At 49.5% G+C, this 20,008-nt stretch overlaps 1 protein-coding gene across 3 annotated transcripts in view; it reads right to left on the bottom strand.

The window, feature by feature from the left end:
- The window catches only part of nipal3 (NIPA like domain containing 3), a 67,495-nt gene that overhangs the window by 38,513 nt on the left and 8,974 nt on the right, over positions 1 to 20,008 (bottom strand). For all 3 annotated transcript variants that reach the window (XR_015752186.1, XM_043717986.2, XM_087976964.1), the window contains exons 2-4: positions 12,933 to 13,001; positions 1,378 to 1,549; positions 1,028 to 1,087 (exon numbers count right to left, since the gene is read on the bottom strand). Coding sequence is in view for 2 of the 3 variants with exons in the window: in XM_043717986.2 (XP_043573921.2) it covers positions 1,028 to 1,087; positions 1,378 to 1,549; positions 12,933 to 13,001 (301 nt within the window). In the remaining variant the exon portion in view is untranslated. The remainder of the gene's footprint in view (positions 1 to 1,027; positions 1,088 to 1,377; positions 1,550 to 12,932; positions 13,002 to 20,008) is intronic.

The following is a 20,008-nucleotide window of genomic DNA, read 5'->3' as shown; positions in this document are numbered from 1 at the left end:
ACTACTGCTTACATAATGGAAAGACAGCAACACCAATTCATAATGGTAAATAGCAGAGAAGGCAGTAATTTGGCCCATTGTGTTTATATTACTTCTTTAAAGATCCAAGAACTTCCAGTCGGGTGGCGGCGGAGTCAAATGCTTCAACTAGAGGTCATCCGCTCTGCCTGCTTTTTCTTTTTTTTAATCCATTTTCCTCCCTTCTCTTGTCCTCAGACACCCAGCCTCAGCCTCCAAAACAGGGACACCAGCGACCAGAGGCCCAGGACAGAGTGTGGCGGCAGCGCCGCAGTGCGGACCATAACAGAAAGCAGCAGTCAAATCAAAACGGAGGCCCCCTGCACTGGTCTGCTGCACTCTTGGATAGAGATCATAATGTTTGTCTTTTTAACTTTGCTTCTCGTTTCTCTGACCTATGATTATACTGAGCAGAGCTGTAAGTTAACATTTTTTCTTCATTTCTCTATTATGTAACTAAGGATTGTACTTAGGTACTCTGTACTTTATGATGGTGCTGTGTGTTGGTGACGTATCTGTAAATGAAGCTTTGTACAAAGGTACCTTTGTACCTAAGATGACACTAAGTGGCAACTTGAATTATTTATTCGTTTTCCATTTCAAATTGCCATTTATTGAATGCCCACATTTTGTCAGCCAATGATCACCATCTGACAGGGGTTGTTACAGCACAGTTGCATTTATTGCTGGATCAGTAATCCAGAGACCCAGTTAATGTTTTGGGATGTTGGGATTGAATCCCACCACAGCAGAAGGTGAAATTTGAATTCAATAAAAATCTGAAATTAAAAGTCTAATGACAGCCATGAAACACAGACCAATCGTTGTAAAAAAAAGCCTGTCCTTCTAGTCTATTATCTTCAGCACTGTTTGCTATTCTTACAAGTTTCATCAGAATGTCTATTGTACCTTGTGAATCCAAATTTAAGTCATAAATTAATATCAAAACATGCCAACATTTACAGAACAAGAATTCAGTGTAAAAGATATTTTCTCACTCAAGACTTACGCAGAAATTCTTTGGGTTTCCACTTGTCCCTCAGGAACAGAATTCCTAAAATTGAACTGGCTGATGAGATAAAAGATATAAATATAAAGATGAATTGTGCTCAGCATCTACCCATTCACACACGTAACCTTACCATCCTAGAACTTGCCTCCCAATAAGCACTGAGCACCTCCCATTCTCCCTCACTCTACCGTAAGACATATCCTCTCAACAGAATCCTCACTTTTCAAGATAATTTCTTCTATTGTAGGTACCACTGCTCCCTGCAGATCCTGTGTGAAACAATTGCTTTCCTTGCTCGAGATATAGTCTGCCCCACACGATACGAATCATTCAGAACAATTTCATACCAACAATGGAAACAGCACTGAGTGGTGTGACAAGTGATAGTGGAGCAAAGGCATATGAAATGAAGACTCCCAGCTCTCCTAGTAACATCAGCACCAATCCCAACCACCAAGTCTTCGTCCGGAAATACGACCGAGGGTCTTTGGTGCCTGATAACCGCACATGGCTGTATTTCTGTAACAAGAGATAATAGAGCATCATAAGAACATTACTACAAAGAATGATGATTAATAAGGGGTGGGATGGGCAATGCTACGGGTTTGAGGCAAGGAGAGAGTTTGCAGAAGGGCCACAGAAGGCACGGAGCACACTAAGAGCAACGGAGGAACACAGGGTCATGGGGGTTGGAGGAGCATAGAGAGGTGAAAGGTGAGGGACAGGACAGACGGGGTGGTAAAACGGAGAGCAGAAAAATGAAAAGGCACATATAGCAAGATGGGAAGAGAACAAGGTGCACATTGTGGAGTTTCAGCCCATTTAGCCCAAATGTTTAAGATGCACTGATTTTAGCCTTCAGCAATTGAGAGATACAGGGAGCAAACATTCAGAAACACTGAAAATCGGAGCAGGCCATTCAGCCCACTGAGCCCACTTCACCTTTTCAATATGGCCATGGCTGATCCTCCCATATCATTTCACACTTTCAGCTTCCAGAAATTTATGAAATATATACAGGGACTTTGCCTCCATAGCCTTCTGCAGTGGAGAATTCCACAGGTACCACACCTCTGTGGCAAACTTTCCTCTAATTTTGTTTTCTTCCTGGTGAACCTCAAATGTGTGCGTAGCTGCAACTTCTGAAACAAAGCCAATGCTGTGAATGGATTCGGTGTGGGCAGACCCTTCAGAGTGGCTGTATGGCTGCACAACTTAGAGAGAGTTACCCAGTGAAGAAATATCTCATTTCAGACCCAAGTTGCTTACTGTGCATCCAGAGACCATAATTCCCTATTCTTGTCTGCCACAGCAATGAGAAACATCATCTCTGCCTCTGCTTCCAGCCTTGTCAGAATCTTATGATTCCATAAAATGTAACTTAAATGAAGGGGAGATAGAATGTCAGCCACAATTCTACTGAATTCAAATTTCACCATCTGCTGTGGCGGGATTTGAACAGATTCCCAGAGCATTACCTGAGCCTTTGACTGATGTGTCCATCAATAATGCCACTGGGCCACTGCCTATCCATTAATAATAAATCTAATGGAACTTTTTGAGGATGTAATTAATAGAGTAGAAAAAGGGGAATAAGTAGATGTGGTGTATTTGGATTTTCAGAAGGCTTTTGGTAAGCCCCTCATAGGTGGCTAGTGAGCAATGTAGTGAGCACAGGAGTAATATATTGGCACAGATCAAAAATTGGCTGACAGAAAATAAACAATAGTAGGAATAGATGAGTTTTTCTTCTCCCAAGTACCAATACAAAGCTGCATAAGGTTGAAGGGAGAATGCAAGGAAGCTGTAACGGTGATTTGGATAAGTTGAATGAGTGGGCAAACACATGGCAGATGCAGTATAACATGACTAAATGTCAAGTATACACTTCAGTGTGAAAAACTGAAAGGAAGAGTATTGTTTAAAGTGTGATATATTGGGAAATGTGAATGCATAAATAGATTTAGGTATCCTTGTACACCTGTCAATAAAAGTAAATGGCAGATGCTGCAATTAATTAGTAAGCAACTGGTATACTCAGCGTTCATTGCAGGAGGATTTGCATTCAGAAGCAGGGATCTCTTAATGCAGTTAGAAAGGGGTTTGTCGAGACCACACCTGGAGTATTGATTACAGGTTTAAAGCATAGAAACATAGAAGATAGGAACGGGAGGAAGCCATTTGGCCCTTCGAGCCTGCTCTGCCATTCATCACGATCATAGCTAATCATCCAACTCAATAGCCTAATCATGCTTTCTCCCTTTGATCCCATTTGCCTCAAGTACTATATCTAACTAGACAAAAGTGAGGACTGCAGATGCTGGAAACCAGAGTTTAGATCAGAGTGGTGCTGAAAAAGCACAGCAGGTCAGGCAGCATCTGAGGAGCAGGAAAATCGACGTTTCTGGCAAAAGCCCTTCAGTCAGGAACGTACTATTTTTAACTGCCTCTTGAATACATTCATTGTTTTGGCATCAACTACTTCCTGTGGTAATGAATTCCACTGGCTCACCATTCTTTGGGTGAAGAAATCTCTCATCTCTGTCCTAACCAGTCTGCTCCAAATCCTCAGACTGTGACCTCTGGTTCTGGACCCACCCACCATCAGGAACATCCTCCCTGCATCGACCTTGTCTTATCCTGTTAGAATTTTATAATTCTCTTTGAGATTCCCCCCTCATTTGTCTGAACTCGAGCAAAAACAATCCTAAGCTCGTTAATCTCTCCTCATACGTCAGTCCCACCATCCCCGGAAACAGCTTGGGAAACCTTTGCTGCACTCCCTAGAGAGCAAGAGCATCTTCCCTCAGAGAAAGAGACCAAAACTGCACGCAGTATTCGAGGTGTGGCCTCACCAAGCCTCTGTAAAATTGCAACAACACATCCCTGCTCCTGTACCCAAAACCTCTCACAATGAAGGCCAACATCCCACTTGTTTCTTTACCACCTGCTGCACCTGCATGCTGACCTTCAGTGACTGGTGCACAACGATACCCAGGTCCCATTGCACACTCCTCTGTCACAATGTACAGCCGTTCGGGTAGTAATCTGCCACCTTGTTTTTGCTTCCAAAGTAAATAACCTCACATTTATCCAAATTATACGGCATCTGCCATTGATGTGCCCAACTCATCCAACCTGTCTAAATCATGCTGAAGGATCTCTGCATCATCGTCACAATTCACCCGACCACTCAACTTGGTATCATCTGCAAACTTGAAATGTTACATTTTGTTCCTTTATCCAAATCGTTAATATATATATAGTGAATAACTAGAGTCCCAGCACCAATCCCTATGGCACTAACTGCCAATTTGAAAATAACCCATTAATTCATACTGTTTCCTCTATGCCAAGTAGTCTTCTATCCATCTCAATACACTTCCCCCAATCCCATGCACTTTAATCTTGCACAATAATGGGCGGCACGGTGGCAGTGGGCGGCACGGTGGCACAGTGGTTAGCATTGCTGCCTCACAGCGCCAGAGACCCGGGTTCAATTCCCGACTCAGGCGACTGACTGTGTGGAGTTTGCACGTTCTCCCCGTGTCTGCGTGGGTTTCCTCCGGGTGCTCCGGTTTCCTCCCACAATCCAAAAATGTGCGGGTCAGGTGAATTGGCCATGCTAAATTGCCCGTAGTGTTAGGTTAAAGGGGTAAATGTAGGGGTATGGGTGGGTTGCGCTTCGGCGGGGCGGTGTGGACTTGTTGGGCCGAAGGGCCTGTTTCCATACTGTAAGTAATCTAATCTAATCTAATAATCTCTTATACAGGACTCTTTCATATGCTTGCTGAAAGGCCAAATATACCATATCTACTGGCTTCCCCCTGCCAACTCTACTTGTTACATCTTGATAGAATTCCAACAGATTTGTCAAGCATGATTTCCCCTTAATAAATCAACGTTGACTCTGTCCGGTCCTGCCACTGCTTTCTAAATGCTCTGCTATAAAGTCCTTGGATTCAAGAACTTCCCCACGACCAATGTTAGGCTTACTGGTCTACAATACCCTGGTTTCTCTCTATCTCTGTTTTTGAATATTGGAGTGAAATTAGCTACCCTCCAATCTGCAAGGACCGTTTCAGGGCCTTTGGATCTTAGGAGATGACCACCAATGCATCCAATATTTCTAGAGCCACTTCCATAAGTATTCTTTTTTTCATTATTCTTTTGTGGGACTTTGGCGTCGCTGGCTGGCCAGCATTGATAGCCCATCCCTATTTGCCCTTGAGAAGATGATGGTGAGCTGCCTTCTTGAATCATTGCAGTCACTTGCTATGGGTAGACCCACAATGCCGGTAGGGAAGGATTCCAGGATTTTGACCCAATGACTGTGAAGGAACAACGGTATATTTCCACGTCAGGGTGGTGAGTGGCTTGGAGGGGGACGTGCAGGTGCTGGTGTTCCCAAGTACCTGCTGTCCTAGTCCTTCTAGATGGAACTGCTCATGGGTTTGGAAGATGCTGTCTAAGGATCTTTGGTGAAGTTATGCAGTGCATCATGTAGATAGTACACACTGCTCTATTGAGGGCCGGCGGTAGAGGGATTGAATGTTTGCAGATGTGGTGCCAATCAAACGGGTTGGTTTGTCCTGGACGGTGTCAATCTTCTTGAGTATTGTTGGAGAGGCACCCATCCAGACAAGTGACTTGTGCCTTGTAGATGATGGATAGACTTTGGGGTGTCAGGAGGTGAGTTACTCGCTGCAGTATCCCTAGTGTCTGACCTGCTCTTGTTGCCACTGTGTTTATGTGGTGAGTCCAGTTGAGATTCTGGTCAATGGTAACCTCAAGGATGTTGACAGTAGGGGATTCAGTGAATGTCAAGGCACAGTGTTTAGAGTGTCTCTTACTGGTGTGGCTGACTTCAGTAAAGCCTTTAATAAGGCTTGACATGGTAGGCTACTGGAGAAAATGCGGATGCATGGGATTGATGGTGATTTAGCAATTTGGATTTGAAACTGGCTTTCTGTAAGAATGCAACAAATGGTGGTTGATGGAAAATATTTAGCCTGGAGTCCAGTTACTAGTGGTGTGCCACAAGGATCTGTTTTGGGACCACTGCTGTTTGTCATTTTTATAAATGACTTGGGACACAGGCATAGGTGGATGGGTTAGTAAGCTTGCAGATGATACTCAAGTCGGTGGACTGTGTGGAAGAATGTTATACGTTGCAGGGGGACTTGGATAAACTTCAGAACTGGGCTGAAAGGTGGCAAACGGAGTTTGATGCACATAATGTGAGGTGATGCATTTTGGAAGAACAACAGGAAGACCGAATATTGGGTCAATGGAAAGATTCTTGGTAGTGTGGATGTGCAGAGGGATCTTAGTGTCCACGTACATAGATCCCTGAAAGTTGCCACCCAGGTTGATAGTGCTGTTAGGGCGGCATACGGTATGTTAGGTTTCATTGGTAGGGGGATTGAGTTCCGGAGCCGTGATGTCATGCTGCAAATGTACAAAATGCTAGTGCAGCCTCATTTGGAATACTGTGGAATATGGAAACAATGGGTTTCAGGAGGCAAGCGCTCTGCTGGTTAGAGTCAGACCTGGCACAAATGAAGATGATTGTGGTTGTGGAGGGTCAGTCATCTCAGCTCCAAGACATCTCTTCAAGAGTCCCTCAGGGTAGTGGCCTGGCCCAACAATCTTCAGCTGCTTCATCAATGACCTTCGCCGATGATTGCACAGTGTTCAGCACCATTCGCAACTCCTCAAATACCGAAGCAGATGTGCTCCAATACAACAAGATCTGGACAATATCCAGGCATGGGCCGACAAGTGGAAAGTAACATTCGTAGAACAATACAGTGCAGAACAGGCCCATTAGAGGAAGGAAGTGGAAGCATTGGAAAAGGTGCTGAGGAGGTTAACCAGGATGTTGTCTGGTCTGAAGCGACGGTCTTATGAGGAAAGGCTGAGGGACGTGGGTCTGTCCTCATTGGAGAGGAGGCGGCTAAGAGGGGCTTTAATAGAGACATTCAAGATGATCAGAGGCTTAGATAGGGTGGACAGTGAGAGACTTTTCCTAGGATGATGACATCTGCTTGGACGAAGGGGCTTTGCTGCAAATTGAGGGGTGATAGATTTAAGATGTTAGAGGCAAGTTCTTCACTGAGAGTGGTAAGGGCCTGGAATGCCCTACCAGCCAATGCAGTTAACCCAGCCACATTAGGGGCACTTAAACAGTCCTTGGATAAACATATGGATGATAATGGGATAGGTGTTGGGGGATGGGCATAGGTTGGCACAACATAGAGGGCCGAAGGGCCTGTTCTGCGCTGTGAGACAGCTCTCCCAATTTCGGCATTAGTCCCCAGATGTTGGGGAGGAGGACTTTGCATGGTTGACAGGGCTGTTTGTGTTTTTGCCGATGTCTTTTCCAGTTCTGTGGTTTCATTTCTTTACTGCGACTTTCTAGTGATTGATACAACTGAGTGACTTACTAGGCCATTTCAGAGGGCAGTTGAGAGTCAATTACATTGCTGTGGCTCTGGAATCATATGCAGTCTAGAACAGATAAGGATGGCAGATTTCCTTCCCTAAAGGACATTCGTGAATCAGTTTTTATGACAATTGACAACAGTTTCATGGTGATCAGTCGACCCTTAATTCCAGATTTTTTAAAATTAGCATTCATTATTCTGGGTTTCTGGATTAATAGTTGAGCGATAATACCAGTAGGCCATCACCACCCCTAAATGGGAGGAAGAGGGGATATAGATTGCAGGCCCTGGACATTTGTCCGTCTTCGATCCCATCAATTTTCCCAGCATCATTTCTCTACTAATATTGATCTCCCTCAGTTCTTCCATCTCACTAAATCTTGCATTCTCCAATATTGCTGGCATCTGATTTGTGTCCTCTTTTGGGAAGACAGAACTAAAGTATGATTTCAGTTGCTCAGTCATTTTTTTGCCATCGAGAGTGTGCAGCAGAAGTTCATGTGACACATACGGAGATGGCAGGATATCCCAAAAGGAGAACGGGAGTGGTGACAGGACTATCTCTATGACAAGAGGTTTGACTGAGTCTATATTTACTACAGTTTACAAGGATGGGGCAACATGATGGCTCAGGGGGTTAGCACTGCAGCCTTAACGCCTCAGCTCGCCGTTTGTGTGGTTTGTTTTATGAGATTCCCTACAATGTGGAAACAGGCCCTTCGACCCAACAAGTCCACACCGATCCAGTTCCCTCGGACTAATGCACCTAACACAATGGGCAATTTACCATGGCCAATTCACCTGACCTGTGCATCTTTGAACCATGGAAGGAAACCGGAGCACCCGGAGAAAACCCCCGCAGACACGGGGAGAATATGCAAACTCCACACAGACAGTCACCTGAGGCTGGAATTGAACCTGGGTCCCAGGCACTGAGAGGCAGCAGTGCTAACCACTGAGCCACCGTGCTGTTTGCGCATTCTCCCAGTGTCTGCATGGGTTTCCACCAGGTGCTCCCATCTCTTCCCACAGTGCAAAGATTTACAGGTTAGGTGGATTGGCCATGCTAGATTGCCGTGTAGCATCCAGGTGGATGTATCATCTAGGTGGATTAACCATAGCAAATGTGGGGTTATAGGACATGGGGCTAGGTCTGTATGGGATGCTCTTCAAAGGTTCAGTGCAGAATTAATGGGTCAAATGGCCTCTTTCTAACTACAGAGATTCTATAATTCGGAGAGGTTGTCTTATTGAAAGTCGACCAGGGCTCAACAGACTGGATGTATGGGAGATGTTTCCCTGGTTGTGGGACTCTAAAACCAAGCTTCAGAGTATCTGGATATTGGGAAGCCATTTTAGATTGAGATGAGGATACACTTACTTCACTCAGAGTAGTGAAGCGTGGAATTCTCTACCATAGAAGGCTGTGAAGCCAAGTCATTTAGCATACTCAAGGAGAATATAAACGCATCTGTAAATTTTAAAAAGGTATCAAGGTGTATGGGGAAAAAGCAGGAATAGAGCAGCCATGATAATTGAATGGCAGAGCAAGCTCAAAGTAAAATGCCTACTCCTGCTCCTAGTTGCATGTTATAGTTCCATGCTATTCAATCACTCCTGAAAGAACAATCCTGTTACTCTAAAAATCAAATACTGTAACCCCTCTAAGTCAAATCTATTAAACAAACATGAAGTAAGGAATAGACCATTCAGCCTCTCAAATCAGCTCTGCCAAATTGATCTGATTGTCACCTTAGATTCACATCAGTCTACCTGATAAGCATGGGTTCAACTCCCACACTGGCTGGAGGTCACCACAAAAGATTCGCCTTCTCAACCTCTTCCCTCTTCTGAAGCTTGGTGACCCTCAGGTTAAACCACCACAAGTCATCTCTCTCTTGTCAGAGAATAACCCTATTGTTCTCTGGGACAATGGTGACGTTATCTTCTACCCCAATAACCCCTCACCACTTACTTAACAAGAATCTATTTATCACTGTCTTAAAAATAGTCGAGAATTCTGCTTCTCCACCTTCTTTGCTCTTAGAAAAGAATTTCGCAAATGAAGTGGTCAATTGCCTGTTATTGAAACAGAGGCCCCTAATTTCAGATGTCCACACAAGAAGGAAATCCTCTCCATATCATCCTCCTTGGGTAGAAAACAAAAATGTATGCAGCATGGAGTGCAGAAGTCCCAAAAAAGGCTTTGTACTTACCTGGATCACATGAGCACAAATGTGCTTTACAGCCAGCTTTGCCCTTCAGCCCTCGACATTGGGCCAACTTTTTATCCAAGATCAAACTAACTGATATACCCTTCATTATACTATCATCCATGTGCTTATCCAAGAGTCATTTAAATGTCCCTAATGTATCTGACTCTACCACCACTGCTGGCAGCATTCCACGCACCCACCACACTCTGTGTAAAGAACCTACTTCTGACATCTCCCTTATACCTTCCTCCAATCACCTTCAGCTTATGAAGTATAATCATTGTGTCGATGTAAGAAACAAAGCAGCCATTCACACACAGTGGAACCCCAGAAACAAAAATCTGATAAATACCAGATAATTTGCTTTTGTGTTGGTGACTGAGGAATCAGTACTTGGAAATACTTTACTGCTTGCTATATTACGCTATGCAAACCTCAAACTTTTTTAAAAGTGCTAAAATCATTTGGAATTCTAAAGGTGCCAGAGTCCCTATACCAACCAATCTGTAAATAGCTCTAAATAGTGTTAACGGCCATTTAACTGCAATGAATGCCTGGGCAAGTTGGAACATGCAACTCCAAAATAGCACTGCAAACACTCAATTAACATTGCACACTGATTAATGTCACAAATCAAACTGAATTGCATGATATTGGCATGCCTTATGTGCACACTAATCTCTTTACGAATGTCATCTAGTGAACTCCACCTCACAAGGGTCAGCACAAGTCAGAGGAGCCATTTTAGAATCAAAGAATCCAGAAACTGACCAAGAAACTAGGCACTACAGAACAAATCACACCTCCTGCACATCTACCTTGAAGAACTCCTTCATACTTTTAATCGACTAAAACAGAAATTGTTGGAGTACTTGGGGGGAAAAAAAAAGTAAATGTTTCGGGTCCAGTGACCCTTACAGTCATAAAGACACTCAGAATGGAACAGACCCTTCGGCCCAACTCATCCATGCCGATCACATATCCTACGTTAATCGCATCCCATTTGCTAGCATTTGGCCCATTTCCCTCTAAACCCTTCCTATTCATATGCCCATCCAGATGCCTTATAAATGTTGTAATTGTACCAGCCTTCACCACTTCCTCTGGCAGCTCATTCTATACACGTACCACCCTCTGCACAAAAATGTTGCACCTTGGGTCCCTTTTAAATCTTTCCCCTCTCACCTTAAACATATGCCCTCTAGTTTTGGATTCGAACTCCGACGTACCAGGGAAAAATAGCCCTAGCCTATTCAGACTCTCCCACCCTGGCAACATTGTATATCTTTTCTGAACCCTTTCAGGTTTCACAACATCCTTCCTCGAGCATGGAGACCAGATTTGAACACAGTATTCCAAATGCCCTGAACAGTTGCAACTTGTACTCTCAAGTCTGATACTCAATGCACTGACCAAGGAAGGCAAGCAGACCAAACGCCTTAACTCTTCTACCTACTGGCGACTCTACTTTCAAGGAACAATGAATCAGCATTTCATGGTCTCTTTCTTCAGCAACATTCCCCAGGAGCTTACCATTAAGTGTACAATTTGCCCTGATTTGCCTTTCTAAAATGCAACACCTCACATTTAGATAAATTAAACTCCATCTGGCACTTCTCAGCCCATCTGATCAAGGTCCCGTTATTCTTTGAGATAACCTTCTTCACTGTCCACTACACCACCAATTTTGGTATCATCTGCAAACTTACTAACCATACCTCCTATATTCACATTCAAATCATTTAAAGAAATTACAAAAAACTGTGGACCTAGCACAGATCCTTGCGTCACACAGGTCTCTAGTCCAAAAAGCAACCTTCTACCACCACCCTCTGTCTCCTATCTTCCAGCCAATTGTGTATCCAAATGGCTTGCTCTCCCTGTAATTCCAAGTGATTTAGCCTTGTTAATTAGTCTGCCACACAGAACCTTGTTGAATGCATTAATCAAATCTATATAGATCACGTCTCCCACTCTGCCCTCAATCCTCTGTTACCTCTTCGAAAGATTCAATCAAGTTAGTGAGACACAATTTCCCATGCACAAAGCCATTTGACTATACCTAATCAGTCTCTGCATTTCCAAATTTATGTAAATCATGTCTCTCAGGATTCCCTCCAACAACATCCAGTCTTCCAGCACCTCATCTGTGCCCTTCTTGACCCTTCTTCAATTCAACTGCAGACTTCAAGCATATGCATTTATAGAGTCATAAAGTCATAGAGAAGTACAGCACAGAAACAGATCCTTCAGTAGTCCTTGATTTTACTTTCACAATTTCAAGTGCTTTTGTTCAACTTTTTTTAAAAAAAGTAATAAGGTCCTGTTCAATCTTTCTCAATTATTGTATCTCAGTTCTGGAACAATCCTCGAGAATCTATTTTGCACTTCCTTGATTCTTCCATAGCCTTACTATAGACAGAGCTTAAAACTGCAAAGACTACAGCCTGGCCAGGGAGTCTTCTGTAATTTATATTAAATTATAAATTCAATACAATCAATCAAGGATAAATAGGTCATTCTCAGGCCATTTCCTCGCACATTCACAAATACCTTCATTAATGTTTAAATGAAGAACTAAAGAGTGCTTGAAAGGTGGCATCAGAATAAAATCTCCCCATATATTTCAAAAATGAAGTTGGCAACAGTAGCCTGGATGAACTGACGAGTATATTTGGGAAATTTCCTCGAACACTACATTCTGGAATCAAACCAATTATAGACCTGGTACTGCATAATCCAACAGGACTAATTGAAGTCCTCTAGCTTAGACCAAGTGTCATTCAGTTTGAGGGCAATAAATTTTGGTCTGAAACTAATGTCTCCAAATTAAACAAAGGCAATTACAATCACATGAGGACAGTGTTAACTGAAGTGAAGCAAGTAAATAGGTTAAAATTGAAGATGCTGGAGAAGCAAAGATTAGTGGGAGCCCTGAAGATTGGGAAAATTTTAAAATCAAGAAGTTTGCATATAAATACAGTCAGTTGCAAGGAAGGTACAGACAGCATTGTGCTAGCTAATGCTGTTTTAAGTACCTATGCAGAGACACACTTGGTCCAGGGAAATAAATGCAAGATGCTTTAACCACATGTAAAATGCAAACACACCTCATTTCTCCAGAATTCATTCCATGCATCAGCAGGTATTAGTGTTCAGATGCACAGGCACTACAACAGCCACAAGGATCACTATCAGCAAACAACTTAGAACTCAATTCCCAAAGCAGAAACTCACCTGCACATTCAGAGAGATACTGATGACAAGATTCCCAAAGATGGCCAACAACGTTCCAATCAGATTTTCCTGTTAATGAAAACAAGAAGCAGTCAGCAAGTGACAGAACCAGCTCCAACACCAACAGTGCTCAGATTTAGATAACAAAGCACTAAAATCTCATTACTTCTTCACTCAGCCTTTTAGCTTCTATGCTCCCAAATTTTTACTTTAATACAATCACCTTTCATTTTTCTGAATTCCAGAGAAAATAGGCCTGTTCTACACAGCTTAATCTCTCACACCTAATTTAAATTGCTCAACCACTAGGCAAGTGCCCAGTGGACATGTTAATCTCCATCACAGCAGTAGCATAATATGAATTCAACTAATTAATAAATCTGCAGTCAAATGGTGGTCTGTAGTTCAACATGGAAGGAAAACCTCTGATTGTCATAAAAATCCACTGCTTCCTTAATGACCCTGAACATATGAATCCTACCCTCTTAGCTAGATTGAGCTACATGCAACTCCAAACTCATTGCAATGTGGTTTACTCTATTCTACCCTCCAAAAGAGTCAAACAACCTATAACAAGAAGTCAAAAACTACACAAACTTGGATTGACAAATAGCCAGTAACATTCACATCACACAAAGGCCAGGCTATGATAATTTCCAGTGAGAGAAAATCTAACCACTCCTCCTTGACATTGTGATGTTACCATCACAGAATTCTCCACTATCAACACCTTGGGTGTTACCACAGGCCAGAAACTCAACTAGACTCACCAAGCAAAACCAGTGGTTACAAAAGCAGGTCAGAGACTAGGTATCTTGCAGTGAGTAATTCACCTCCTGACTCTCCAGAGCCTGTCCACCATCTACAAGGCACAAGTCAGGAGTTAGGATGGAATACTCTGTAGCTGCAACAACACTTAAGAGGTTTGACACCATCCAGGACAAAGCAACCCGCTTGATTGGTGCCATTTCTATAAGCATCCATTCTCACCACACCAATACTGAGTTCAACAATTTTTGGGCCTTAGCTCTCTCATGTCCTTACCCCAATCCCCGCACACCAGGCCTTGCTATCACATGGTCTGGTATTACACACTAGTCATTAACAGTCCCCATTAACAGCCATTCACTTCCTAGCCTGACTGGTATCCATTCTTTATCTATCCAACTGGTCTTCTCTGTTTGTGGTGCATCACCACAAATCATTTACTCTTTATCCCTTCACTCAACCTTATCTTCGGCTTAAAAACCAACATTTTCTTTCCTTTCATCAATTCTGAGGAAAATCACTAGACCAGAAATGTTAATTCTGATTTTTCTCCACGGATGCTGCCTGACCTGAGTCTTTCCAGCAATGTCTATTTTTTGTTTGATTTCGAGCATCCACAGTTCTATTAGTTTTTGTTGAATAAAGGGACCTTTTCAGGATGGTAGCCAGTGACTAGTGAAGCTCCACAGGGATCAATGTTGGAACAACTATTCATGTTATATATTAATCATCTGGACAAAGGAGTTGAGGGCATTTTGTCATCGGCAAACGTAGCAACAAAAATGGAGGAGAGACAAGTAGTACTGAGATGGGAAGGATGCAGAAGTGAGAGTGTGTCTCAGGTATGAAGACATAGGGAAAGAGTAAAGTTTTGAGTTTTGTGAAACAAGAGGTTCAGCTGAGCTTGACGTTGATCAGATAAGACCTTACAATTAACAATGGGGTGCTGGAAGCAAGGGTAATGAGATGAGGGAGGGGGAGGAGGAGGAGGGGAAGAGAGAGTGGGGGGGAGGGGGAGGAGGGAGGAGCGGGGGGGGAGAGGGGAGGGGGGAGGAGGGAGGAGCGAGGAGCGGGGGGGGGGGGAGAAGAGCGGGGGGGGAGAGGAGCGGGGGGGGAGAGAAGGGGGGGAGGAGAAGAGCGGGGGGGGAGAGAAGGGGGGAGAGAAGGGGGGGGAGAGAAGGGGGGGGAGAGAAGGGGGGGGAGAGAAGGGGGGGGGGAGTAGGGGGGGGGAGAGAAGAGCGGTGGGGGGGGAGAAGAGCGGTGGGGGGGGAGAAGAGCGGGGGGGGGGAGAGAAGGGGGGGAGGAGAAGAGCGGGGGGGGAGAGAAGGGGGGGAGAGAAGAGCGGGGGGGGGGAGTAGGGGGGGGAGAAGAGCGGGGGGGAGGAGAGCGGGGGGGAGGAGAGCGGGGGGGAGGAGAGCGGGGGGGGGGGAGCGGGGGGGGGGGGAGAGCGGGGGGGGGGGAGAGCGGGGGGGGGGGAGAGCGGGGGGGGGGGAGAGCGGGGGGGGGGGGAGAGCGGGGGGTGGAGAACGGGGGGGGGAGAGCGGGGGGGGGGGGGAGAGCGGGGGGGGGGAGAGCGGGGGGGGGGGAGAGCGGGGGGGGAGAGCGGGGGGGGGGGGGGAGAGGGGGGGGAGGGGGGGGGAGAGCGGGGGGGGGGGGGAGCGGGGGGGGGGAGAGCGGGGGGGGGGAGAGCGGGGGGGGGGGGGGGAGCGGGGGGGGGGGGAGAGCGGGGGGGGGGGAGAGCGGGGGGGGGGAGAGCGGGGGGGGGGGAGAGCGGGGGGGGAGATCGGGGGGGGAGATCGGGGGGGGAGAGCGGGGGGGGAGAGCGGGGGGGAGAGCGGGGGGGGAGAGCGGGGGGGGAGAGCGGGGGGGGAGAGCGGGGGGGAGGAGAAGAGCGGGGAGGGGGGAGAAGAGCGGGGAGGGGGGGGAGAAGAGCGGGGAGGGGGGGGAGAAGAGCGGGGAGGGGGGGGAGAAGAGCGGGGAGGGGGGGGAGAAGAGCGGGGAGGGGGGGGAGAAGAGCGGGGGGGGGGGGGGGAGAAGAGCGGGGAGGGGGGGGGAGAAGAGCGGGGAGGGGGGGGGAGAAGAGCGGGGAGGGGGGGGGAGAAGAGCGGGGAGGGGGGGGGAGAAGAGCGGGGAGGGGGGGGAGAAGAGCGGGGAGGGGGGGGGAGAAGAGCGGGGAGGGGGGGGAGAAGAGCGGGGAGGGGGGGGGGAGAAGAGCGGGGAGGGGGGGGGAGAAGAGCGGGGGGGGGGGAGAAGAGCGGGGAGGGGGGGGGGAGAAGAGCGGGGAGGGGGGGGAGAAGAGCGGGGAGGGGGGGGAGAAGAGCGGGGAGGGGGGGGGAGAAGAGCGGGGAGGGGGGGGGAGAAGAGCGGGGAGGGGGGGGAGAAGAGCGGGGAGGGGGGGGAGAAGAGCGGGGAGGGGGGGGAGAAGAGCGGGGAGGGGGGGGAGAAGAGCGGGGAGGGGGGGGAGAAGAGCGGGGAGGGGGGGGAGAAGAGCGGGGAGGGGGGGGAGAAGAGCGGGGAGGGGGGGGAGAAGAGCGGGGAGGGGGGGGAGAAGAGCGGGGAGGGGGGGGAGAAGAGCGGGGAGGGGGGGGAGAAGAGCGGGGAGGGGGGGGAGAAGAGCGGGGAGGGGGGGGAGAAGAGCGGGGAGGGGGGGGAGAAGAGCGGGGAGGGGGGGGAGAAGAGCGGGGAGGGGGGGGAGAAGAGCGGGGAGGGGGGGGAGAAGAGCGGGGAGGGGGGGGAGAAGAGCGGGGAGGGGGGGGAGAAGAGCGGGGAGGGGGGGGGAGAAGAGCGGGGAGGGGGGGGAGAAGAGCGGGGAGGGGGGGGAGAAGAGCGGGGAGGGGGGGGAGAAGAGCGGGGAGGGGGGGGAGAAGAGCGGGGAGGGGGGGGAGAAGAGCGGGGAGGGGGGGGAGAAGAGCGGGGAGGGGGGGGAGAAGAGCGGGGAGGGGGGGGAGAAGAGCGGGGAGGGGGGGGAGAAGAGCGGGGAGGGGGGGGAGAAGAGCGGGGAGGGGGGGGAGAAGAGCGGGGAGGGGGGGGAGAAGAGCGGGGAGGGGGGGGGAGAAGAGCGGGGAGGGGGGGGGAGAAGAGCGGGGAGGGGGGGGAGAAGAGCGGGGAGGGGGGGGAGAAGAGCGGGGAGGGGGGGGAGAAGAGCGGGGAGGGGGGGGAGAAGAGCGGGGAGGGGGGGGAGAAGAGCGGGGAGGGGGGGGAGAAGAGCGGGGGGGGGGGGGAGAAGAGCGGGGGGGGGGGGGAGAAGAGCGGGGAGGGGGGGGGAGAAGAGCGGGGAGGGGGGGGAGAAGAGCGGGGAGGGGGGGGAGAAGAGCGGGGAGGGGGGGGGAGAAGAGCGGGGAGGGGGGGAGAAGAGCGGGGAGGGGGGGGAGAAGAGCGGGGAGGGGGGGGAGAAGAGCGGGGAGGGGGGGGAGAAGAGCGGGGAGGGGGGGGAGAAGAGCGGGGAGGGGGGGGAGAAGAGCGGGGAGGGGGGGGAGAAGAGCGGGGAGGGGGGGGAGAAGAGCGGGGAGGGGGGGGAGAAGAGCGGGGAGGGGGGGGAGAAGAGCGGGGAGGGGGGGGAGAAGAGCGGGGAGGGGGGGGAGAAGAGCGGGGAGGGGGGGGAGAAGAGCGGGGAGGGGGGGGAGAAGAGCGGGGAGGGGGGGGAGAAGAGCGGGGAGGGGGGGGAGAAGAGCGGGGAGGGGGGGGAGAAGAGCGGGGAGGGGGGGGAGAAGAGCGGGGAGGGGGGGGAGAAGAGCGGGGAGGGGGGGGAGAAGAGCGGGGAGGGGGGGGAGAAGAGCGGGGAGGGGGGGGAGAAGAGCGGGGAGGGGGGGGAGAAGAGCGGGGAGGGGGGGGAGAAGAGCGGGGAGGGGGGGGAGAAGAGCGGGGAGGGGGGGGAGAAGAGCGGGGAGGGGGGGGAGAAGAGCGGGGAGGGGGGGGAGAAGAGCGGGGAGGGGGGGGAGAAGAGCGGGGAGGGGGGGGAGAAGAGCGGGGAGGGGGGGGAGAAGAGCGGGGAGGGGGGGGAGAAGAGCGGGGAGGGGGGGGAGAAGAGCGGGGAGGGGGGGGAGAAGAGCGGGGAGGGGGGGGAGAAGAGCGGGGAGGGGGGGGAGAAGAGCGGGGAGGGGGGGGAGAAGAGCGGGGAGGGGGGGGAGAAGAGCGGGGAGGGGGGGGAGAAGAGCGGGGAGGGGGGGGAGAAGAGCGGGGAGGGGGGGGGGGAGAAGAGCGGGGAGGGGGGGGAGAAGAGCGGGGGGGGGGGGGAGAAGAGCGGGGGGGGGGGGGAGAAGAGCGGGGGGGGGGGGGAGAAGAGCGGGGAGGGGGAGAAGAGCGGGGAGGGGGGGGGAGAAGAGCGGGGAGGGGGGGGAGAAGAGCGGGGAGGGGGGGGAGAAGAGCGGGGAGGGGGGGGAGAAGAGCGGGGAGGGGGGGGAGAAGAGCGGGGAGGGGGGGGAGAAGAGCGGGGAGGGGGGGGAGAAGAGCGGGGAGGGGGGGGAGAAGAGCGGGGAGGGGGGGGAGAAGAGCGGGGAGGGGGGGGAGAAGAGCGGGGAGGGGGGGAGAAGAGTTCCTCCACCTCTGCTGCAACTGCTCCCAGGAGGACCAGTTCCACCAAAGAACACATCAGATGGCCTCCTTCCTTAAAGACCACAATTTCCCCTCCATATAGTTGAAGATGCCCTCCAACACATCTCATCCACATCCCGCACCTCTGCTCTTGAACCCCACCCCTCCAACCACAAGAACTGAACCCCTGGTCTTCACCTTCCACCCCACCAATTTCAATGTACATCGCATCATCCGCCGACATTTCAACTGCCTGCTGAAGTGTCTGGGTACAGCCAACACCTTGATATAGACTCAATACAAAGTGATAATAGCCAGGGCTGCAGTAACTGTCCTTCTCAGGAAGGGTGATTAGCACTCATTCCTACAGCAATGGACTTCCACGCAGACATTGAAACTGAAGTCTGCATTGAAACTAACAACAAACCATGCTGAAATTAACAAAGGCTGCGCTAGAACTGACAATGACTGTATCAAAACTATCAATGAGTCTGCAATGATTACAATAAACAAATTAAAAATCACAACACCAGGTTGTGGTCCAACAGGTTTAATTGGAAGCGCTAGCTTTCAGAGCGCCGCTCCTTCATCACGTGGTTGTCAGGTGGATGAAGGAGCAGCACTCTGAAAGCTAATGCTTCCAAATAAACCTGTTGGTCTATAACCTGGTGTTGTGATTTTTAACTTTGTACTCCCTGGTCCAACACCAGCATAAACAAATCATGTTACAAAGAAAATAACCTCATCATTGACCTGTTGTATCACAAGATGTATAAAGGTATTTTGACATGTGTCCTGGATTGAGAGAGGAATCACAGCTGACCACTGAGCTGTTGGCGTCTTTCTCTCCCCAGAGCTCCGGTATTTCCTTGTACAATAAACTCTGTCATCGAACTCCTACTCTGACTCAGAAACTGGTGATTTTCCCCATAACAATGGCTTCATCACGCTGGCACCTCACTTTCAGGTATGCCTGGTGCTGCTCCTGGTATGGCCTCCTACACTCTCCATTGAACCAGGGTTGATCCCCTGACTTGATGGTAATGGTTGAGTGGGGATATTCCAGGCTATGAGGTTACAGATTGTGCTGGAGTACAGTTCCGCTGCTGTTGATGGCCCACAGTGCCTCATGGATGCCACGTCTTGAGTTGTTAAACCTAGTTAAAGTCTGTCTCATTTAGCACGATGAGAGTGCCACATAACATGATGGATGTTATTCACAATGTGAAGGTGAGGCTTCATCTCTACAAGGACTGTGCAGTGGTCACTGTTACTGGTACTGCAGCTGGTAGATTAGTATCAATGCCATCAAGTATATTTTTCCCTAGTCAGTTCCCTGTCACAGACCCTGTCTAGCAGCTGTATCCTTTAGAACCCAAACAGCTCGACCTGTATTGCTGCTGCCGAGCCACTCTTGCTAGTGGACACTGAGATCCTCCAGTGTACATTTTGTGCCTTTGCCATTCTCAGTGCTTCCTCTAAGTATTGTTCAACACCAATTCACCATCTGAGGGATGGCAGTACATAGTAATCAGCAGGAGGTTCCCTTGCCAGTGTTAACCTGAAGCCACAAGACTTCATCGTGTCTGGAGTCAATGTTGAGGATTCCCAGAGCGTCCCCCTTTCGATTGTATCCCACTGCGCTGCCTCCTCTGCTGGGTCTATCCTGCTGTTAAGATAGTACATATCCAGGGATGGTGGTGATGGTGTCTGGGACATTGTCTATAAGGTGTGATTCCATGAGTATAAGTATGTCAGGTTGTTGCTTGACTCATCTG

Source organism: Chiloscyllium plagiosum, unplaced genomic scaffold (assembly GCF_037043375.1).
Source record: "Chiloscyllium plagiosum isolate Xiang-an unplaced genomic scaffold, Cpla_swu_hap1 HiC_scaffold_30, whole genome shotgun sequence".
NCBI lineage: Eukaryota > Metazoa > Chordata > Chondrichthyes > Orectolobiformes > Hemiscylliidae > Chiloscyllium > Chiloscyllium plagiosum.
Note: the sequence above shows the minus strand (reverse complement) of the source record. Positions and strands in the feature narration are given on the sequence as shown.